Here is a 24519-nt window from a genome sequence, read left to right as displayed (position 1 = left end):
CTTATTTTTGCTTGAACCATATACGTGGAGGGATATGCTCAGTAGAAAAAATATTATAAAATATTAGTTCTCTACTGGTATTGTTGTTAATATCTTAAATTATTAAAACTGAAAATTTAAAAACTGTCTATTAGTTTATTTTATTACTTCATGCAGTTTGCTTTTGTTTGCCCTACTAGGGCCCTGATCCTACAGTTACTTCCATGAGGACACCTAGGTCTGCAAGCATGGATCTATTGGGGCCACATTTTGGACAATGCAAGTAAACTGGTCAGTTTCTCTTCTATTTGTAGTCTGTTTTACTTTCAGCTTCTCCTGGGCTAACACAATCCTACAAATTCTGGGTGGCAAACACTTCAGGGGAATGATAAATCCAAAGAGGAAACTATTTGCATAGAAAAGGTCGTGGGAGTATTGATAATAAAGGTAAAACCTGAGAGTGAAATTGAATAGAAGCTGACTATAAAGAAAAAGTGAAACTGACCAAACCACTTTTATTGTCCACCCTGAGAAAAATAGAAAAAATAAAACAAGCAGAATTAATAGCAAAAATTTTAATTAAATGTTTAAAATGCTCTTAATTTTAATAACCTCAAACATTCTGAATAACATAGCCCCAAATCCTGCAAAGACTTATTCATGTGCTTAATTTTGCACATGAGTCAGTAGGACTATATATGTGCGTTTAGTGAAGCACATGAATAAGTGTTTGCAAAAATGGCACCTAAGAGATTTGAATCCTGGGAGTCCTTTTATAAAATAGACTAAAAAATGCCATATGATCAGTAGATAGGAGCTGTCACAATTTCTGGCTAATCAAGTCTATAATAAAAAATATGAATTTATAAAATACCTTTTGTGCATCCCATAGACAATCATGCAGCTTTCATTCTACTATATTTCTAGTGTCAGGTAACCTTTTTCAAAAAGTTCTGACCTGCTGTACTTTAGGTAGTGCTTAAAGACTGGATAACTTTCAGATCAAAAAACCTTGTGAGTATCCTTTTAAATATTAACATAGAAAGATTTGTGCTAAGATATGGAGGAATGAAGATTTTCTCATGGGGTATTTCTAAGCTGGAGTTTTATATTTACTTGCATTTTCTGAGCACTCTCAAAAGAGGAGTCAACCCTTCAAAATGCAGGAGAATCTCTCTCTGCCTCCCATATTACTTGTTGCTCCCAATGGTTTACATGTAAAAAGAGTAATTGATTACAGTGATTTGAGAGTACTAGTAAAGGTGAAAAATTAGGTGATCTTCTGTTCCAGAAGTTGTCGAACTGTGGTGCATGGAGTCCTTAGAGAGGGGGGAAAGCTGGGAAAGCATGGGCCCAGATTCTCAAAGGTATTTAGGCACCTAACATCCATTGGAATTAGACACCTTAATACCTTTGAGGATTTGGGCTGTTAGTTCTTTTTCTCCTCCTTGTTGCCAGTTATTAAATTTAATTAAAATAAGATTTTTTAAAATATTAAATATTTTCCTGCCTTCCTTTATCGTGTAAGCAATTGTAGCTGTTCCAGGGATGTTATGTGTTTGGGTGGATCCTCCTATTTCATTATTGCAATCCTGAATAGGAGAGGGTCTGCTCTGGAAGACAATTTTTCTATTAATATGTGGTCCATACTATGAAAAAGTTTTGAGAACCTCACCCTGCTTGGATCAGTACAAGATTTTTTTGGAGAGCATAAATCATTCTTATTTATGTTTTTGTTTTGTTTTGACAACAGAAGTTCACTGAGCATCATGTTGCTCTTGTTGTCTTCTGTGTGTCAGTGTAATTGAATCTTTGGTTCCACAATAACTGTCATGGCAAATTAACTGAATTAAATCAATCCACTGTCTCATTGGATTTAGTTCTTTATTGTCACTAGAAGCGGTGTTATTGCACTCTATCCTGCTATCTTAATTTAAACAACTGGGAACTGCAGCCACAACTCATTTATAGATTGAATTAACTGGAAAGCAAGTTCCATGGTAGATACAAGTGCACTTTAGAAATAAGAAAGAAGAGTACAAATGCTAGTTAAGAATTGACAGGTGTCAACAGGTTATGGGGGGGAACTGAAATAAGACATGTTAGCTAGCTTTAGTGGTGATGACTGAAAAGTGCTTGTTTTTTTATATTATGCGGGATATTGCTCTGCAGAATTTCACAAGTTCTCTGCATAGATTTCATTTTCTAGTGATCTTCAGTATAATAAAGGTTGTAGTTTCAGTTCAGTTACAAAATCCATTTTTTTTTTTTTTTTTTTGGATTAAGTTTACACTTTTAGATTTTTGATATTAATTTTTCTATACATCCTAAACAAAATTGGTTTGGCCACTTTAAACTGAGGGCCTAGTGTACCACTGTATTATTTGATGTTTACACAAATATCACTCCGCTGATTTCAGTGGAGTTCTGCTGGTGTAAAACTGGAGTATCACAATGGTAAGTCAAGGTCTGAGTATTTAATTAAATTGCTTCAATAAAAATGAAAATCCAAGGGAAATATAATCCAATATAAAACACAACTGAAATAATAGTAGGAAGGTGTTTATAGTGGCATAAGCCTGGCAATTCAGAGAGTAGGCTGAAACACCTTCTTTAACCTATTCCATTGTGCCTATGGACTTCAGAACATATTGTATGATTTTTAATGTCATCTGCTAATTGACAAACCCTGCAATAATTAGCCCTCTTGTTTGGGATTAGAAAAGAAGAGCATTACAGCCTTCACTCCCGTTTTTTAGTTTTAGTTTTATTTGGTTATGGTCTTTAATATTTCATTTTCATAGTTTGAAGGAAAACTATTGTAAAATTTGGTGACTTGTGTTAACTCGCCTCTTCCCCCCCCCCCCCAAGCTGATGAAGCATTGTCTTTTTATCCGTAATGGATAAAAAAATAATCTTCAGTTATTTTTTAAAGTATGGTTTTCACAGACTGATCTTCTTTCACTACTGCAAATATGGAATATACTGTATTAAGAGATGGCATTTGGGTGCCTGTGTTCTACTCCCTGGCTGGTGCTACTGTAGAAATCTCCTATGTTAGACCAAAACATACACTTACAGAGTTGTGAATCTTCAAAGTGACATTCTCCGATATTTTTTTTTTAACAGTGTCGAGGGTTGATTGGAAGAGACACTAATGAAGTGGCACAGCTTAACTTTGTTCATGACAAGCAACAGAACTTGTGTAGAAGCACGAGCTCCGTTATAATCCAGGTTTATGGAGCAATACAGGTAAAGAATCTTAGTAATAATGCAGAGATACTCAGTGCACTGAAGCAGTTGTAAAATATGTTAAAAAAGAAACAGTCTGTTCTAAGTCTAAGTATGTTAATAATTTCTGAAAGATAGCCTGATCCTAAAAACCTCTGCATGTGACACTCCCATCAACTTCATCAGCAGTTCCCCACGTGAAGGGCTTGTGGGAACGAACCCATGAGCAGTCTATATTTTATTGGTCAGTGTATGTTTGTTTTACAAGAGCTAAAACATTTTCAAGGCAATGAAAACACCAGAGCTGTCCACCCAATTATATTAAAATGTGTTATACCTCTGTTAAAAGATACTGACTGCAAACAGGCCGTAAAGCTGTGGGTTTCTCTCAAGGACACTTGCAGATGTCAGCTTTTTTAGAGGAACATGAGTCTCTGAGTTGATGCCTAAAACCTGTATAAAAGGAGTGCCTCTGAACTGTCTTTAAAGGAGAAATAACAGAAAAGAGGAATGTGGTGTTTAATAAATGAAGTGTGCTAATCTCATTAGAATGACCCTTCATAGAAAATCTTAAAATACTATTTTAAATTTTAGGTTAGATAGAATGGCAGAGCTGATTGGGATGCAACACATTTGGACTGTGATGGCTTACTATCAACAAGGAGATAAATGTGTTACAAGAGGCAAAAGCTCTCCAGATACAATTCTAAATTACCTGTATTCCTAGAACTGTCACTGAAAAACACTGGTTTTCTTACCCTGTTGTGTTCTGTAGCTTTTCGGAGGTAAAGCTGCAGCAGATTTTTTTTTTTTTAACCTTCAGTACAATTTATTGTCTTACCATTAAAAATTAGTCACATAATTAATTCACAGTGAAAGGCTGACTATGTAGTACTAGTAATATCAAAGTGCCACAGAGTAATGCTCAGCACTTTCTCATCTTCAAAGGGCCTTAGAAAGTGTTAACCATACCAACACTGTTGTGAGGTAAATCATTATTAATCCCATTTTACAGATTGGTTAAGTGCCTTGTCCAAGAGCCTAGAAGGAGATTTCCTGGCTCCTAGGTCCTACAGTCAGACCATACTTCTCTCTTGCATTTAATTTATTTTTACTTATTTCAATTTTTAACTCTCAGTCTAAGATGCTCTGGGTGCTCTTACACCTATTGAATATTCACATAATATACATTATATTAATGTATTCTAATAATAAAAAACATCGTATCCCACACTATAAAGGAATCAGATTTTTGTAAAATGCATCTTCTTTCATTTCAGAAGAAGTGGCAAATTCTAGAAAAGTTTGAGGATGAGCTAGGTGTGTAGCTACTGAACAAAGTATGTAAAATGTGCAAAGTAAGAATATAGTAATAACTAGTATTTGTATTTAAAATTACTTGTATATGTGATTCATAAGCATGTACATCACACACTGTTAAAGTGTCCTGGTTTTAGTTAACAAAATAAAAAAAGATACTTTGTTCCACATGTAGGGCCTGATGCAGTGATGGTCTGAGCACTTGCTATGAAATTTCCTGCAGACGTCAGTTGGAAATGAGATGACTCAGCATCTTGCAAGATCAGTCCTTAAATAAACCAATTCATTATGTGAAATATAAACGTTCTTCTTGGTTGTGATACCTGACAGTAATTATTTGCATTATGGATATTTTATCAGTTCTCCGACTGCTATTTTTACATCTTTTTTAAGATGCTGTTTTCTGCTTATTGCATAGAGACTTAAGCGAGACCTGAAGAATCTCCATTCATTTGCTCTTGAGCTTTCAAGAGACTTTCAACATCAATGCAAGAATTCTCTTTACCAAGTTTTGACTGCTGTCCAAAGGATCCAGCTGCAGAATGAAGCTATGCAAAGTAAGGCTCCCCGCATTTATGTTTCAGACATGTAACATTGATATTACATTTCTTTCATGTGTTTTGTTTGGTTCTGACACAGGTGTCACTTAAATTTTGGTTGTTTTTTTTTCATTTAGGCTTCTAGAACATGGGCTTTCCTTAAGCAGGTACTACCAAAAATATGTATGTAATCAAATATTTTCACAGGGCAGCATGCCTGACAATAGTTTGGATCGATTTTTTGTGCTGATTGCAGCTTCTACTAGACTGCCGAGTTGGCCCAGTTCTAACATTTTAATGTGAATTTTTCAGGCTTGTTATCTTGATTGTTTTGGAATAGTAAAATAAAAAATGTGTTACCTTAGCTGAAACTTTGTACTTTTGACTGTACCAGGGAAAATCTCAGGAGAGTTCAGCCTTCTCAGAATAATGTCAGAAAATAGGACAAACTGGATTTTTAATTTTTGCCCTATGTTTTAGGAGGAAAATATACTTCTTAATTAAAAAACAGACACACACAAGGTACTGTGTAAAATGACACTATAAAGATTATGTTTTCAAAACTCAGTGCCTATGTTTGACTTGCAGAACATGTATAAATGCAAAGCATGTACTTGTGTGCACAAAACTCACCAAGGCTTTGATTCTGCAATTGGAGCCTCCAGTCTGGACTCCTGCACATGTTCAGAACTCATTAACTTCAGTGGGACCCCACACAGGCATACGGATCTGTGCTAGCGGATCTGATGGCAGGATTGGGGGGTCAGAGTTTTGAAAATGTAACCATCAAGATCTGATTTAATTTATCCAAAATGCAGGAATAAAAAGTAAAAACTGAAATTTGTGAGCCACTCAGCAACTCGCAATGCTATCCCCAGGTATTGCAATACATGAGAAACAATTGTCCATTTTTATGCTGCAAAAATCAGTTAGGTCTGGGTCTTATTTGACTCCAGGGGGATTATTCATGTAATGGTAGCAAGCAGAATGCACAGTGGCAAGTGTGTGCCGGATCAGTCCCAATGAACTTTCGCCTATTAGTCAGACAGATGGATTAAACAAAGACTATGTACTCTGCATGGGTTTAGAATGCTCCACTGCCAAGATGAAGAAAACAATTAAACAGACCACCTTTGATACAGTAGTGGAGAACAAAGCAGAAAATTGAACCGAGATTAAGCTGAATGCTCCAATTTATCAGGCTCTGGGGGGCAGTTATCCCATAAACAAATACAGTGTTGTAAACTAGTTTTTAAAGTATTCTTTATAGGTCCCACAAAGTCCTCTGGCCTGTTCTAGTTTTGCTGTTCACATCCCTTAATACATCAGTCTGTGATGTCACAGCTAAGAGAAACTTCAACACATATCAAAATAGCATGTTGGTGCTTGGGTGAATTCTATGTTTTCTTAACCTATATTTTTCAGTTCATTATTGTAATGTATTAATTATAATATTATGTACCTGGAAATATAAAATATTCATGTTCTGAATTAGGTCACAGTCTTGCATTGTAATCTGTGTGGGTGCAGCCACTGATTTCAGTGGAGCTGTGTGTGAGTGCAGCAGTTCCACCCATGTGGATCACAATACAGGTTTGGGACCTTATGTAACAGAGACATTTACAAGGATGTCAAGAAGTGGTGAGCTATTAACTCATGGGAAATGTTTTCAAGTGTAACATTTACATAAATGTTAATAATGGTAAATAGTAAAGATATCCAGCAAGGCCCACCATTAGCACAAAAAATATTCTCGTAGGATAAATTTGGGTTTGAAGGACTCAAAAGACTGACCAAATGCACACAAATTCTAAAGTATTTTTTAAAATAAATGCAAATGGAAAAGGTAGGAGGAACTTTTCTGCTGTAAATTTGTTTGACCCAAACTAAATGGAACTTAGCATGATACAAAAGGTATTTGGTCGGATACCCTTATCCCTCTTAACTAAACGAGGCAGAGGTGGGAAAGAGTATGAACGAAATAGTAAACTACATTGTCAGCATCATAAACTTAAACAACCAGGCCAGGTTCACAGATCATCATGGAAGGGATTCTACCTGGAGATTTGTCCATCTGGTAAAACAAAATAAAATTGGTGGGCCAGTTACACAGTCTTTACTATCATAGAGATATATTCAGAATTACTGTCATGAGATGTACACTTCATCCCTTACTAGCAGTAATCCCAAATATATATACCAGGGAAATCATATATTATCCGTTTAACCTCATAAAATAGAGGCTCAAGCTGAAATGCTTGATAGGTAGGTACCCATAGAAAAATGTTAAAAAGCATTCCAAGTATATAAATTGCCAGAGTCTGGGGGGTATAGAGTGAACTCAAACAGTTGTAAAATAACTGAGTAGCCCCTTATTAGATGTATTTAATCTCAGTCTGAAAACTAGACACTGCCATCTTTGCTATGTGAAGTGTGAATAATAGAAATTCCCAAACCAGGAACAGACCCATTATTCTGTCCTTATTACCATAGTTCCCTGGTTAACATAGATGTTATCATTTTAGCAAAAATATTGGCAGACTGACTGACAGGGGTCCTCCTGGGACTCATATATCAATCAAGCCATTTTTGTGATGGGTGGCAAGTTTCTGAAAACTTAAGAAGACTTTTTAACTTAATCCATCATATAGATACTGTCTGAAAAAGGCCACATCAGTGTCTGTGGACCCAGAATAGTCTTCAAAAGATGGAAGAACTAGTATTGTCAGTGCTTAGCAAATTAGCAGTTACTAGGGTTGCCAGGTGTCTGATTTTCGATCGGAACGTTAAAAGTCCGGTCGGCGGTGCTGCAGGTCTAAGGCAGGCTAGTACCTATCTATCCTGGCACCGTGCTGTGCCCTGGAAGCGGCCAGCAGGTCCAGCTCCTAGGCGGGGGGGGCCACGGGGCTCCGCGCGCTTCCCCTGCCCCAAGCACCAGCTCTGCACTCCCATTGGCTGGGAACTGTGGCCAATGGGAGCTGGGGGGGGGGCAGTGGTGTCTGCAGGCGAAAGCAGTGCACGGAGCCTCCTGGCCCCTCCCCCCCATCACCTAGGAGCCGGACCTGCTGGCCACTTCCGGGGCACAGCACAGTGCCAGGACAGGTAGGGACTGACTGGGAGCTGACCGAGGTAAGCCTATGCCCCTACCCCATCCCTGAGCCCCCCCCCCAAACCTGGAGCCCCCTCCTTTTCCCCCCCCCCCCCCCACCCCCCCCCCCCCCCACCCTCTCCATCCTGCAGCCCCCCCCCCCCAGCCAGGAGCCCCCTCCTGCACCCAAAACCCCTCATCCCTAGCCCCACCCCAGAGCCCACACTCCCAGCCCAGAGCCCATACCCCCCACATCCTAACCCCCTGCCTCAACCCGCAGCCCCCTCCCACATTCTGAATCCCGCAGCCCCACCCCCCAGCCTGGAACCCCCTCTTGCACCCCAAACCTCTCAGCCCCAGAGCCTGCACCAGCCGGAGACCTCACCCCCTCTCGCACCCCAACTCCCTGCCCAAGTCCGGAGCCCCTTCCCGCACTCTGAACCCCTCATTTCTGGACCCACCCCAGAGTCTGCACCCCCAGTTAGAGCCCTCACCCCCTCCTGCACCCCAACCCCCTCCCCCAGCCCAGTGAAAGTGAGTGAGGGTGGGGGAGAGCGAGCCACTGAAGGAGGGGGAATGTAGTGGGCGGGGCCTCAGAGAAGGGGCAGGGCTAGGGTGTTCGGTTTTGTGCGATTAGATTAAAGTTAGCAACCCTAGCAGTTATGAAGGAGCAAATTCTAAACCCTGTACCTGACCGAATGAATAACTGGGGGAAGAATTATTCCACCACCCCAATAAGCTATAGATAGGTTTTATGGACGCCACAATGGCCCAATCTATGAAAGCCTCCATGTCTCCTTACACAGGCTCCTCCTTCCTGTGGTGGGGAAGATGGAAGACGATGTGGAGCAGCTCATCCCCTAGCCTGCCCAAGTCCTGCCCCCTTTGTGCTGTCACTCTGGGCCTCCTTCCCCAGGAGCTGAGCTCTGCACCAAGCAGGAGATGTGCATTCTCTGCATGGTCCCCTGGAATCCTGCGTTTGCCCACTTTTGCATAGCCCAGCCTCACCAGCTCTGCTGCCTGGGATGTCCCCTGCACCTGGGGAAGAGAAGGGGCTGGATTTGGGCCCAAATGAATGTTCTTCCCGGACTTTTCTGTGCCTTCAAAATGTTCCTTCTGACATTAAGAACAAAACAAAAGACCTGCTACTTTAAAAGCTTGTATCAAATCACCCTCAATTTCTTGTGGGGAGATTAAAAAGCAAGCCAAACCTCTGCATAGTATAAAAATGCATTATCCTAAAGAGCAGTATTACAGACAAATAGAGTATCTGACAACCTATAGATAGCATCTGTTTAAGACTAAAACAGTGTGCAACAAAACCAGTTACTCAGGCTGGTGCTAATCATTTAGAAAAGATAATTGATGTTTGCCCTCTTATGCAATCTCTCTTGCAAGATAACTGCAACAACATTGAAAGGTCTAGTGATGTGAAGCATATTGTATCATGGCTCTCTAACCTAGAAGGTAGGGGAACCATTGCCATTGGGTTTGATTGGCCTCATTTTTAAAATTTGGAACCAGTATGGGAAGAAAAGATGAAAAATTATGACATTAACACGATGTTTGTAAACTATCACTCGTGTTCATTCTGCTTGTACAGGATACCCTTTTCCCCACCCTGTGTCTGTCTTAGATAGTAACCTTCCAGGGGTAGGGGCGGTGTCTTATTCTGTGTTTGTACAGTGCCTAGCACAATGGATGTCAGTATGAGTTCCTAGGCACTACCATAATATGAATACGAAATAATAAGAAATAACTTCTAGAGTGGCTCACAGGGGAAACAAGCAGGAATCCCAGGAGAACACAAATGATAATGGTAACAAATGGCCAGGTACATAAACAAATAGTTCCACACAAGAAAGGTTTAGAAGTAATTGCCTGTTAGAAAATGGGCTTTGTGGCACTTTCATTAAAAGGGTCCATCTCTACTGCATATAAAGCCTCACAAAACATGAGCGGCATAATGGTTTATTCCTTTTATGGGAGTGAGCGTTGGGAAAGCATGTATGAAAATACCAGCTGTCAGGTGCAAGAACTTGAGGTAGGGGGTTGGTCAGTGCTTGGATAAACATAGCTTGTTGTAGACCTTTATTTGTTTTCTGCAGATCCCAAGGAACCATCTGTCTTCGAAAAACCATTGTGACAAACTAGTGACCATTGTGACAAGCTAACGATTGATTTCTGTTTTCACAATTACTTTCACAACAAAAAGGACTAGAATTTTTTTTTTAAACTAAAGCACAGATTAAGTGGAGCAGAGCTTGTAATGTTCACCAGACCTCTGGCAGAAGCTCACCTCACAAAAATCACCTCCAATAACTAAAACCATTTGCTCTGCAGCTTGCTAAAAAAATAGTCCTAAATGCTAGTTCTTAAAGAGGATTAGTGTATAGAACAAACAAGAGATTTTTACATCATGCTTTAGCTATGAGGGGCTTCACTTGGAAAATCTTATGTGAGGGAGCTGTGCCAAGTGGTCAAGTTCAGGCCTATAATGGAAAATGTCTTGCAGCCTAGCAGGGGTCACTGTTATAATTCCATAATACAATTCCTCCTCTGTTGGTTTCTCCAAGAAAATTCAAGAATTGAGTGTTGCTGTGTATATTTAAAAATTATATATATTACTATCTTATGTGGCCAAAGAGAGACGTTTCTGTTTAGGCTTCCAGGGTAAAACTGAAAAATTTAACCCCCTTATTGTTTAGGTTTAACCCAACATTAACCCACAAATGATTGCTCAAACTAAGCTTACTAGATTTACTGAATGCAAGAAAGGGACCATTCTTTATGCAGCTCTTGGGTCTTGCCTTGCCCCTCCAGCTGACAGTTTCATGTACCCCTGGTAATTTGCATACTGGAGAGTACCTCAAGGCTGACGGGTGAGGCGTACAGATTGGGAATGGCAAAAATAATATCTGGGGAAATTCCAATATAAGACAAATGTTGTTTAAAGTGTTCAGATTTTTAGCTTCTAGCCGGGAGTATAAGTCACATGCTTGTCATGTTGAGATCTTAAAATTCAATATTAACTTCTTTATAAAAAGGTGAATACTGCCTGGTGGCCTTATTGTTAATCCAACTCTAGAGCCACATTCGTGGGCTACTGTACTTCTGTGTCACTGGACATCTCGCTAATGTTGGGGACTTTGATTTCTTGCTGGGGTTACTGGGAGGTTGCTTTCTCTGACAGTTTACAGGTTTTTCTTATCTGCCACATGGACCTTTCAGTGTGAATGTAATTAGGTTGAAACAAAATCATCTGTGAGGTTGGAGAGCTTTTACTCTGCTCTATCCATCCCTCTTCAGTTTGTGTGAGGAGGACTCTCATGGGATTTGAAAAGATTAAGCTTTCTATAAAATCCTAGAAATGAAGTGTACTCTGGCATCTTATGGGGAACATTTTCAGTTCTGTTTACAAGGGTTTAGCAGCACACTAAATGAGTTGCATGTCTAACTCTCTTCTTACTGTATTGAAAATTTATGCTCAGCTGAACAAGCAGAGGCATGAAGTAATGACTTTTCTGCCTTCATTATATGTATAGACTCCATTTTCCAGGACAGTCAGACTCCTGTTCCATCACATGTGAAGTATTTTCTCAAAATACTTCATATCATTGCAACTTGCAAAAGATTTGTACTCTCTTATCTACTCGCGACTCCATGGGTATCCAAGCCTGTCCGTTCATGCTAGAGCACTCCCCCATTTCCACCGTAATTCCTTAAGAAGCCACCCACGGTTGCAGCTGCCTCAGCACTTTTCCTCTGCATAGGAGGGGAGCACATGCCACTATTGATGCCTAATGAGTCTGCAGAAGAGGTGGTAAGAATGGTATAGATCACCACCCGTTTGCTCAGTGTAAGAAAAAGCCCATCACCACTGCAGCATGTCTGATGTCTCCCAGCTTAAACAGCCAGAGTCCCAAGATGGCCTCTGTAAATTGATCTCTCACATAGTGACAAATAGCACTGGCCTAACTGGACTGGCAGATCTGAATGATCTTTGAATGCCTTGTACGTCTAATAATTTAACATTTTCAAAGTTATGTATTTGTGTCCATAGTAACTGTGCTCCTAGTTCACTTAGGTGCTATTGAAAATCCTACCTGTATATCCCAAGAGTTTGGGTTTTTAAAATGGCTTTCTTCTTCCAGCATTCCAGACAAAAGCATTTGATCTCGAGCAGTCTTTACAGGAAGTTAATGAGAGATACCAGCAAGAAAAACAAAAGAGAAAAATACTTCACAACAGTTTAGTTGTGAGTATCTATAATGAGAGAACCATTGAGACCTCCTGCAATTATATGCATAATTTCCCAAACATCATAACTAATGAATATGCTCCTACTTGATGTATCAGATCCTTTGTCTATGTACCATATGCTTCTTTACAGAGGCACATCTGCTTTTTGCAGCAAGTCATACCATATTGTTCCTAATCAGAAATGTCTTTTAAATATAGTACTTGTGTCCATTGCTCTAAAAAGGAGAATCCTTGGAGCATAACTTAGTCTCCCAGTTCTCCTTCCTTGCAAACTCTTATGCATGTTCTTAAAAAGTTAAACATGAGTATTTGCAGGACCAGGGCCTACATGCATGTCCTCTTGTAATAGTTTGTACTAATTACATTTTTATATTATAATCCAAGGAACTGAGGGGAAATATCAGAGTGCACTGCAGGATCCGTCCCTTATTGCCTTTTGATACTGCTTCTGGACATTCAGTCTCACAAGATAGGTAACTTACTTTTGAAATATTATTCTTTTAGTTGATGCATACAGTGATGTACAGAGAGAACAGTGGGGGGTGTATGTGCGGGATGTGTGTGAAAATAAATTTTTTCTTGGTTTCTTGGGAGGACTGCAATCTTATTATAAAATATATATTGTAAAGGTATTGCCAACTTCGGCTTTCTTCTATCAAATTGATAATGTAACAGTAGAGAAGGAAATCTTACACTTTTCTGTTGCTCAATAAAATAGTTGTCTTCCATGTGTTGTTTTGTGATACTGTGGGCCAGACTCACTGCCGACATAAATAGGTGCAATTCCATTCACTTCCGTGGAGTTGCATCTTCTTACACTACTGGGGTATTTGGTCCTATAACTCCAGCCCATTATGCAATCACTTGTAATTGCCAACACATTTTGGGATGGAAGAGGAAAGGCAGGAATAGGTTTGAGTAAGTAAGAAGCAGGAAATTGCTTAGATGGCTAAAGGAAAAGAAGGGAGGGATTAAAATAGCAAGTGAGACAGAGAAAAAAGAGCTATGTGTGTGGCTAGACACCAACCACACTATGATCTTCCGAGATTAGCAACCACAATTTAAAACCTTTAATTTGGGAAGAGGGGTGAAAGAGAGAAAGAGCCCTAAGGTATAAAGGTGATCCTTAAGGCCCAGCATGTAAGAGGTCACAGAGAGAACCCAGGTCCACTGCCTATTTCATGGCTGATCTGCGATGGGGGCTACAAAAGCACAGGGGAAGCAGCCAGGATGGCTACTCAGATGAGTTTGTGTCCTCTCCTCCCCCCTTTATTGAAAGCTGCAAAGACCTCTATTGTTTGTTAGTAGGTGCAAAGTTGCTTGTTTTGAATTTTCCTGCTAATAAAAGTAGCCATTTGGAAAGAACCTTGGGTTAACCAATAGTTTGGAGCTCTATTTTACCTTCCCTGGCTGGTGTATCCGCCTGTTGGTTTAGAATATATTTGAAAAGCCTATTTATTTTTGCCAACTCTGTTCAAAATATAGTCATTTTAAGTATTAAAAAACCATCTTATTCAGGAAATTTCCAGGAGCCCGATGAGGAAATTTTGTATAATGTATGCTTTTTGTACCTGTAAGGGACCTGATCACTGTTTCTGTACCCTCTGAAATAATACATTTAGCTGCAGAATTGCAATGCAGAACAAAAATAGATAATGCCATACAAATGATTGCTAAGTCTAACTTGTCTTAATGTGCTGGAACAGTGTTCAAACAATGTATGAAAACTAAGGGTCCAATCCTGCAAACACTTACAAGCATGAGTAAATTTACACACATCAGTAGTCTCAGTCAGTTTTGGACTAGCAATATATGTAAAATCATTTATGTCAACAAGTGTTTGAAGGATCAGCTCAAGTACTTTAAAAGAAAGTATCTAGTTGAATTTACTAATGTCGAATCTGCTAAGCAAACTCTTACCAAACACCACTTGTTTTTATATTGCCCTTAGAGTTTCTGCATCATTGGAATGGTTTGCATATAGTTTTATTCTTAATTTGTTTATTGTAAATTTCTTGTTTAAATAAACTCCATTACTGTGGTTAATTGCAATTTAATACTATATTTGATAATAAAAAAAGTATGTAGTTACTTTATGGTTATAATATTTCTACAAAAGTAGTGAAAATTCTAAGAGATTCCTTTTTAAGGTTTCATTCTTGACATTGTTTAGATAATTACATAGTTCACAGACATTCTGAGAGTTCACATTTTTCTAAGATGAATGAAAAAATGATTTTGTTTCTCTCCCCCTACCCCCCCCCCCCCCCCCAACAGGCACAGAAAGCTTTCAGAAAAAGTGGCACATGCTACTGATGATGTGAGTATGTTTAATAATGAAAGTATATTCAGAATCAGGAACAAATTAAATGATAATAGAAAAGAGACAAAAGAAGTGGAAATGTCTAAAGCACTTCTGAATGAGAAGGGCAAGCCATTGTTTTTCTACCTGCTTTGTTTCTTCACATGCAAAATAATTTGGTTTGAGTAATGCGCAGTGAAAACAAAATGTAAATTGTTGTAGTACAGGGGTCAGCAACCTTTCAGAAGTGGTGTGCCGAATCTTCATTTATTCACTCTAATTTAAGGTTTTGCATGCCCGTAATACATTTTAATGTTTTTAGAAGGTCTCTTTCTATAAGTCAGAGGGATAAATATCAGGGAGGGAGAGGAATTATTTAAGCTTAGTACCAATGTGGACACAAGAACAAATGGATATAAACTGGACATTAGGAAGTTTAGACTTGAAATTAGATGAAGGTTTCTAACCATTAGAGGAGTGAAGTTCTGGAACAGCCTTCCAAGGGGAGTAGTGGGGGCAAAAGACATATCTGGCTTCAAGACTAAGCTTGGTAAGTTTATGGTATGATGGGATAGCCTAATTTTGGCAATTAATTGATCTTTGATTATTAGGAGGTAAATATGCCCAATGGTCTGTGCTGGGATGTTAGATGGGGTGGGATCTAAGTTACTACAGCAAATTCTTTCCTGGGTGCTGGCTGTTGAGTCTTGCCCACATGCTCAGGGTTTAACTGATCGCCATATTTGGGGTCGGGAAGGAATTTTCCTCCAGGGAAGATTGGCAGAGGCCCTGGAGGTTTTTCGCCTTCCTCTGCAGCGTGAGGCATGGATCACTTGCTGGAGGATTCTCTGCACCTTGAGGTCTTTAAACCACGATTTGAGGACTTCAATAACTCAGACATAGGTTAGGGGTTTGTTACAGGAGTGGGTGGGTGAGATTCTGTGGCCGTTGTGCAGGAGATCAGACTAGGTGATCATAATGGTCCCTTCTGACCTTAAAGTCTATGAGTCTATGAAATAAGGTTTTTAAAATGTTTAAGAAGCTTCATTTAAAATTAAATTAAAATGCAGAGCCCCCCGGACCGGTGGTCAGGACCCGGGCAGTGTGAGTGCCATTGAAAATCAGCTCGCGTGCCGCCTTTTTCATGCGTGCCATAGGTTGCCTACCCCTGTTGTAGTAGTTCTATTTCTAGTGACTAGTTCTGTGTCCTGCTAGCCAGGAGATCCATGCTGAGGAACAATTTCAAAGTTATATATAGATTCCATACAGTCCACCACCCTAGCAAATGACTGTTTCACTACTCATAAATATGGATCATCCATCAGGAAGCATCCCACTCCTGTGGCTTTGTGGGTAGAGTCTGAATAGAGTTTCACCACTTTTCCCCCTCCAATTTGATCCGTGACCATTTTTTTATCCCAAAGCATTTTAGCCCAACATGATTTATCAGCACAGCACAAAACAGTGAGCTTAATTCTGCTCTCAGTTACACTAATGTACAGCTGGAACTCCATTGCACCTAATTCTTCTCTCACTTATCCTGATCGCATGCCAGTGTAACTCCACTGACTTTGTTGAATTACGTTTGACTTACAGTGGCGTAAGTGAAATCAGAAAAAGGGCCAGTGGTGTTATTCCCGCTTTACACTGGTGTAGCTGAGAGTAGAATATGGTCCATTGTTTTTGTTTGGGTCCTAAATAAACAGAAGATCCTGATCATTGTTAAGACATCGGCAGATGAGTTATGGACATATTTAAATAGCTGTTAAGGGTCCCAGAAGACACTGCCTTCCAGTTAAGACCCATGTTAAAATATCCTGGAACTGACATTGTCCCTTTAATGGAGTATGCTGGTTTCTTTAGTGGAAAAGTAAAAGTGATCTAGGCAGATATTTATGGAACAGTGGAACAGACCGAGTGAGCAGCAGAACTCCAAAGCTCCTCAGAAACTAGGATGTGTGCTCTATTGTGCAGTATGTTCTCAGACATGTTGTTAAGAATACCACAGGTGTCACACTACTACATATTCACACATTCATTAACCAAAGGTCAGTCATGTCCTCTACCAGCAATGCATTCCCATAACAGGCTGGAAGTGTTTACCTGAAACAATCCACTCTGCTGACAGATGTTGATCCTTCTGGGAAAAGCATCATCATAGGTTTTCTGAATCAGTGACTAGCTCATTAGCAGGTGATTTCATAGAAGATTAGGGTTGAAAGAGTCCTCAGGAGGTCATCTAGTCCAACCCCGTGCTCAAAGCAGGACCAACCCCTGCTAAATCATCCCAGCCAGGGCTTTGTCAAGCCGGGCCTTAAAAACATCTAAGGATGGAGATTCCATCACCCCCCTAGGTAACCCATTCCAGTGCTTCACCACCCTCCTAGTGAAATAGTTTTTTCCTAATATCCAACCTAAACCTCCCCCACTGCAACTTGAGACCATTGCTCCATCTTCTGTCATCTGCTGCTGCATCCTGGCTTTTGATTAACTTTATGGTGCTGGTGGTCTGGGGCCTGGGTTCATCTGGTGCAGCCATGGAGGGAATCAGGCCTTGTCTCTGTTTGTAATATTCAGACTGCTCCAGACTTCCTGCTGTCCTGTCAAGCTGCTTGTGCTCATTGTAACTATTTTTTAAAATGTCAGACCCTTTTCATTTTTATTATTACAACATGGCTTGTGGATCAGGATGGAAATATGATATCCAAAGAGTTAGCACAATCACCTACAAAATATTATATTCAAGCATGTTAAAGGGCCTGTCTTAAATCCATGAGAGTAAGGAGAATGAGAATTGATGACATTCCAGTATTAATTGATGCCCTTACCAAGAAATAAAAATTAAAAGTTGTGAGCTGAGGATGGAGTGTTAATTCAGGTTTTAGCCTTAATTTTCTTAGCTGCTATAGTTTTCAATCAGATGCTCTGTGTTATTTATATGGTATTTAAGTGTGGAGCCAAATTTCCTTTTCTTAGGGTAGTGCTTAGAATGCAACTGAAAAGTTTCCAAAGTATCACATGCATTTAAATCTTCCTAATTATAGCTGTACTAGATGGTCCCCAATGGCCTAGAATGGACTCTTAGATTAACAGAATTAGGAAGCTAATAATATATATGAAGAATTGGCTAGAAAGAATAAATACGTTAGGAAATAAATAATTCCAAGAATATAATTGTGCAGATAGTACTGTTGCTGCCATGACTTACATATTGTACTGTAGAATGCAATGCCCGTTTATGAGCTATTAGACTTTAATGTGTCAAGAAAACCTATGTAGATAATTTTGGATAATTGGTGGATTATATGACAGGCTAATTTATAACAATTTACTTATATCAAGGCCTAGGTTTTAGTTCATATAGTGGATCACTGACTTTATAAACTCCCGTGGGCCAAACTGTTCTTATACTTAAAAATCCTTATGAAAGACCACAGGAACAGGGTTATATGCAAGGGCCCGGTTTTAAAATGAAATTTCTGAGAAGCTGTGTTTTGTCTTCATAAAGGACTTTGTCAGCTTGAATTTTTTTGATTTTAAAATTTACTGATTTTAAACACTCCAGTTTCTGATCGCACATCCTTAAAATCATAGAATATTAGGGTTGGAAGAGACCTCAGGAGGTCATCTAGTCCAATCCCCTGCTCAAAGCAGGACCAACACCAACTAAATACCATGTCCTGACATTTTTAATAAGTTTTTTGTTTTTTTTAAAGAAAATTTGGATTTTCTGCTTCCTTGTTGATGTTGATAGGAGACTTTTCAGCTAAAGAGACAGTGAATATAAGGGGGAAAATATAATTGACTATACACAATTGACTGTCAACTGCTCAAAGTAAACAAATTTGAGAAAAATGTTTTTCATCAACTTCTTTCAATTCTAGTAATCTAGGCGTTATGTGTAACTAGAGTAGTTATACAGTTTTTCAGACAGAAACATGATTTTTTTGTGTGTGTTGATAGTGCCTCTTTAATTGCAGCCCAAATACCTTTGCTTTTGGAAATGATTTAGCTATTCCCATGACAGATATTTCTAACTTAAATGAGTTTGGGCAAGACAAGGGAGACACTCCTTGCTCCTGATATAGGTACTGAGTTGAATAGTTCTCTTGTTTAAATTGATAGGCTGTAATTATGACTGCCTTTCAGGACTTTTTGCTTATCTCTGATGATCCTGAAGGTATAGGTTACAGGTAAGGACAAAAGTCCTAGCTAGACTTCAAACTCAGTTGTTCTGAAGATATTCAGGTGATTAGAGCATCACATTGGGTGTTAATACTCCTGGGTTCTATTCCCTGCTCTGTTATTGATGCATTGTGTGATCTTGAGCATGTCATTTAACCTCAGTTTCCCCATCTGCTAAAGGGGTATAATAGTATCTACCACACAAGGATGTTGTAAGGCTTATTGTGTGTAATGTAAACTTTTTATAGATACAATGATGAGGTACTTAGTGCAAAATATGATTATTTATTGCATATCCCTCCCTGTATGGCCCTGTCAACACTGGCACTAGAAGCACATTAGCCAGAACCATATTGAATCATGGATCTTGCTAGCAAGAGGCTAGCAGTGTTTCCTAGACCATGGTAGATGGGGCCTAATCATGTTATAAAATATTTTACAAAATTGTGCTTATAGCATGGTTAGGCACCTGTCTACACTCTTCTCATTAGAGCCCATCTGCAGTACAAATACTGGTGTGTTGGGGGACCAAGTCACAAGACAATTCCCCTACATAGTAAAATATGGTTTGATCTTATAGATGGGCTCTAACTATGTTTTGACCATGTCCCTGAACTGTGCTAGAACTTTAGATATGTCGTGATTCTGTCCTGTCTGTGCTACAAGACTGAGCTGTGTTTTAACCATGACAAGTGGGACAGTTCCATTGTAACCCGGTCCCAACAGATAGATCTATAGCGGTAGGTGGACCCTTGCTACCTACCTATCAAGAACTGTGTTGAATAAGGTTTTGCTTAACACAGATTGAACTGTAGTATAGGCAGCGCTGAAACATGGCCAAAATGACCTTGGATTTGGGAAGGAGGTAAGGGGGGGTTGAGACTGTTCAGAGAAGAGTAAAATTCAAGTCACATCCATCCTGTTTATTTAGGGATTCTTATAATTAAATCTGGAAAAGAGGCAAGTGATCTGTTTTACAGTCTTGTACGTCTTGTTTTCAGAGTCACTATTTCAAACCCAAAGTCTAAAAAGGGTTTAGGTTTTTATTGGCTGTTCAGCACAGTATTTCTTTTCAATTTCTGAGCTAATTCAAGATTTTAAAGCCTTAGATTGCATCTATAAATAAAATCATTTTCATATGGAGAATCTGGCTATTGCATCAGGGCTCCAGGGTGACTGTCTCTAAGGTATTTTCTTCTTTAATTTCTTATTTAATTCAAATCTGTTGGTTTGTGAGATTTGAAAGAGCATATGTCTGGGTTTTCAGATTTTCTCATTAAAAATTTGCTTGGCAAGGCTGCTTCTTTGTTTTCATGTGGTAAGCCTAACTGTTCAATTGAACAGTAACAACGACTTTTCTTGAAGCTGGTGGTGTGGGGATGGCAGTTGCTTATTGTGGACTCTCTTTAGTAGAAGTTATCCATCTGTTTGAGTTTTGGAAGGATGTGGGTATTGGCTGTACACCAGGTTGACCTAACTGGGGAACAGATCAACACAATGAGCAGCCCCAAAGTTGTATAGTGTCTTGGGTGAAGGGGAGTTTCTATAAATGAGGCCATTACCTTATGCATTCTGCAACTTCTTATCCTCTACTTGTCCCTGTCTCTCACTGTGGATATTCTGCCTGTGGGAGTGATTAGTGCATTGGGTCTGCAGAGAGGAGAGAGCAACTGGTACTCCTGAGGGATTACTATGCAAGTGCAGAATTTAAGTCCCTCACAGATTTTTTTTTCCCTACAGAATAATTGATTCTGCTGGGGTGGTGAAGGGAAACTGCAATTACACTTTTCGCCCACCAGTGGCTGATGTGGCGCCGGAAGAGAAGGCAGCTGGCTCACAGGCTGGAGCAGCCAGCTGCAGACAGGGAGGGGGCAGAGGCTACCTTCCTCACAGCGCCCTCTGTGCAGGGCCAGGTGAGGAGGCATGGGATATAGCAGGGACGGACAGAACAGGGCTCACGGGGCTGCTGGGGGGGAACAGACTGGGGGTCAGGAGGGGGTGGGGGGGGGAACCAGAGGGGGGCAGGGACACAGGAGCTAGTGGGGTGACAACATTGAGCCAGGGGCTGAATGGGAGTAGGGGTACAGGGCCACAGGGGGGGGGGGAAGTGCAGGGACATATGGAGACAGGGGAGCTGTGCCTACCTGAATAGGGAAAGGAGGTGCAAGGGGACAGGGGCAGCCATGCCTGGGTGAATGGGAAGTGGGGGTGCAGGGACACACGGGCAGAGGTGCCTGACTGAATGGGAGAGGCTAGGGGTCAGACAGGGTCTGCATGGAGGAAGGCTCCACAAATCCCTAATAATCCCTTTTCCCCCTTTTCCCACCCAAAGAAAACACCTGTTCCATACTTCTCCCACCCACACCCAAAACCCTCCCAGTCTCCTTCCCAGCAGTTACTTCCTCTCCCTCAGCTCCTCTGTTGGGACGGATACAGCACAAATAAATCCTGAACTTGGTTGTCATACTAAATTGATGTTGATTCCATATCCGTTGTAAACGGCCCCTGGCAGATGCTGCGATGCCAATCCGATGGAGAACTTCTGTGTGAGAATTGGAGGAGCTGGTAAGTATGGAACCAAACGCTGGAAACTGATTTGACGGTTTCGTTGTTCAAAGAGATTGGAGTCATAGGTGGACTTGGTCCTAGATTTTGCGGTTTTGTCTTTGACCATGAAACATGAAGACCAATCTTCGCTGACTCCTCCTCCATATGCTGGAGTGCCTCATGAAACCTGTTGGGGCTCTGTACTAAAAGAACAATGTCATCAGCATAGTTAAGGTCTGTGAGCGAGAGATCACCGATCTCAATGCCTATGGATCTGACGGAATGCTGCATTATGAAATCCATTGCCTGACAAAAGAGTGCAGGGGCCAGAACACAACACTGCCTAACACCAGATACTGACATCCGGCTCCCCAGACGAATACGGGCAGTGGTTTCATTATGCAGCTCTCTAATCAAGTCCAGCAGAGTGGTAGGGACACCTACGCCCTTTAAGGCCTTCCATAACGCAACACAGTCTACTGAATCAAATGCAGCCTTAAGATCAGCATATGCTACATGTAGGGGCTTCCTGAACTCGCAATGTATCTCTGACAACAATCGAAGGGCCAAAATGGCGTCTAATTTGGACCTGTTCCTCGTAAAGCCTGACTGTTGGGGACGACACTTCCGATGTAGCAAACACCTTCCCTGGAACAGAGAGCAAGGTGATCGGACTGTAGCTTTTACATTCGCTGCGCGGTCCCTTGCCATTATAGAGTGAGATCACAATACCGTTCTTCCAGGTGGCTGGCAGGGTTCCAGTTCTCCACACCAGACGAAAAATGGCCAGAAGCGCAGTAACACGACCCTTTTCCTGGTCTACCAGCAGTGGCTTCACGCTGTGCAACCCGAGCCGTTGAGTCTTTCTCAGCGACTTCCTTCGCCTCAGTTAGCTAGGTGCAGCTACTGCCCTGCATCTTCACCGCCTGTGTTAGCCATCATTTTCCAGGGTTCACGTTGGATCTGTCCACCTCGCATAATGCCTAAGGTGATATTTCGGACAAGTCTTCATCACTGATGGCATAGGTCCAATGAGCAATCCCCTACTTCAGATGTTACACCCCCTCCACCACAATGAGGTACAGGTCGGACTGGGAGGTGGGGGGCTGTATCCTTCCCATATTGTTGTATGGCTGTGAAACATGGACACTACGCTGCACAGACTGGACAAAGCTTGAAGCTTTCCACACAAAATGTGAATGTCGTATACTGGGCATCAAGTGGAATGACTTCATCTGTAATGCAGATGTTTATGGTCGTTTGGGTCTACAGATTACTGGGGCCATTGTCCGCAAGCAGTGCCTTACGCTTTTTGACATGTCACAAGAATGCCACAAGACATTCCAGTGAACGCTGTTCTCCTGGTGGCTTGTAACATCTGGGATAAAATTCCATCAACTGAGGGGTGGAGGTGGCCCAGAGGCAGACCCCATATTACATGGGTCCATCAAGTCTGTTCCGATGTTGGACTCTCAGGCCGTCAAGCCTTTGCGGTTGGGAGGAACAGACCAAATGGTGAACGTTCGCTACGGCCGACTGTCTGGCTAAGCATTGAAGAAAAAGAAGTTCCACCATTACCCCTGATTCCCCTAAGCCTTTGCACTGCTTCTGAGGGTTGTAGGAAATAGGCTTCTGTATTCTTGTTTAAATGAATTATTACTTAAAGTTCTGTATTAATATGCCTAGTAAGGAATCGTTGTCAGAAAAAGATTTCAAAAAGATATACTTGCTGACAGTTATTTTGAAATAAATTACCAAAATAATTGAAACTGGCAGGATTATATTGTGTTATTTTGGCAAATAAAATATGCAGAATTTTAAAATATTGGGTGCCGAATGTAATTTTTTTGGCACAGAATTCCCCCAGGAGTGAACTGGCTGCCTATTTTTCTCTGTTAAATAACTTTTAAAACCTCTTCATTTTTGGGATGGTCAAGAGGAGATGGTTGGTGGGAGAGAGCCTTTCTTCCAGTAACAAAGATGATGCAGAGGGACGCCTATTGTTTTTTGGGAATCGTACTGAGTGAATGTAAATTTTCAGCCCAATAGGACCCTTCTCTTTTTAGGTGACAACTCTGTTATGAGTCTGTCAGTCCCAGAAACTTAATCTTTGGTCCTCACAACTCATTTAAATTTCTTTCCTTGGTTCTCTGAATTTCATTTAGCCAGAGCTCCTCACATTGGGGTGTCAGGGACAGACTGAGAATATTTATGATTAAGGCTACGATTTAGTCACGGAGCTCACAGCAGTCACGGATTCCGTGACTTTACCGGACCTCCGTGACTTCTTCAGCTGTCAGCAGCTGAAGCTGGGGCTGGAGCTGGGGTTATGCTCCCTACATAGCCCTCCTGTGGGGGCCACCGCTGGGGCCGTGTGCCTGTGGCTCATGGAGGAGGCCATGCGTCCCTGCCCCATGGTGGGGGCTGCAGCTGTACGCCTCTGCCGAGGCTTGTACGGTCATTTTTAGTAAAAGTCATGGTCTCCGTGGATTTTTGTTTGTTGCCTGTGACTTTTACTAAAAATAATCGTGACAAAATCTTAGCCTTATTTATGATGTATCCTGACATCATTTCCATGAGCCTAATTGCCATAATGGCATTTGGACTGGGAGGAGTCTATGACTGCCACTAGAAGAGGAAGCACTCTTGGATGGCTGTATAATACAACTGTAGGTATTTCATGGCCACTACTGACAGGGAAATTGCTCCGTCTGGATAGGGAGTAACCTCCATGGTTGTGTATCTAGAGAAACCCGCAGAGCTTTTGTAGGCCAGCAGCAATGGAAGCTGTCTTAAGCCATACTAAGCCCCTAAAGAAGGAAGGTTACCATACATTCCCCTATCAAAACCTCTGCCCACAAACACATTTTTCCTTCCTATGCTAAACAAGTGGGATTTTTCTCTCTCATTACTTATCTTGGAAGGAAACTGGTCTGAAAATAGATTCCATTTCATAAATCCACTGCCCCACCTCCACAATCTGTTGGTTTCTTTTTCTGTAACAACCCCACCTTTCTGCCCTCTCCATTTGTCAGGTACACCAGTTGCCACTGATTTATATCTCC

General features: G+C 40.8%; 1 protein-coding gene across 2 annotated transcripts in view; it reads left to right on the top strand.

The window, feature by feature from the left end:
* Positions 1–24519, top strand: part of KIF25 (kinesin family member 25) — a 72402-nt gene that overhangs the window by 12939 nt on the left and 34944 nt on the right. The window contains exons 3-7 of one of the 2 annotated variants that reach the window (XM_024205855.1): positions 3109–3231; positions 4949–5087; positions 12312–12415; positions 12805–12893; positions 14698–14740. In XM_024205855.1, coding sequence (XP_024061623.1) covers positions 3109–3231; positions 4949–5087; positions 12312–12415; positions 12805–12893; positions 14698–14740 — 498 coding nt within the window. The remainder of the gene's footprint in view (positions 1–3108; positions 3232–4948; positions 5088–12311; positions 12416–12804; positions 12894–14697; positions 14741–24519) is intronic. The other variant, XM_024205863.1, reaches the window with a different exon arrangement.

Source organism: Terrapene carolina, unplaced genomic scaffold (genome assembly GCF_002925995.2).
Source record: "Terrapene carolina triunguis isolate 2854851 unplaced genomic scaffold, T_m_triunguis-2.0 Scaffold85, whole genome shotgun sequence".
Lineage (NCBI taxonomy): Eukaryota > Metazoa > Chordata > Testudines > Emydidae > Terrapene > Terrapene triunguis.
Note: the sequence above shows the minus strand (reverse complement) of the source record. Positions and strands in the feature narration are given on the sequence as shown.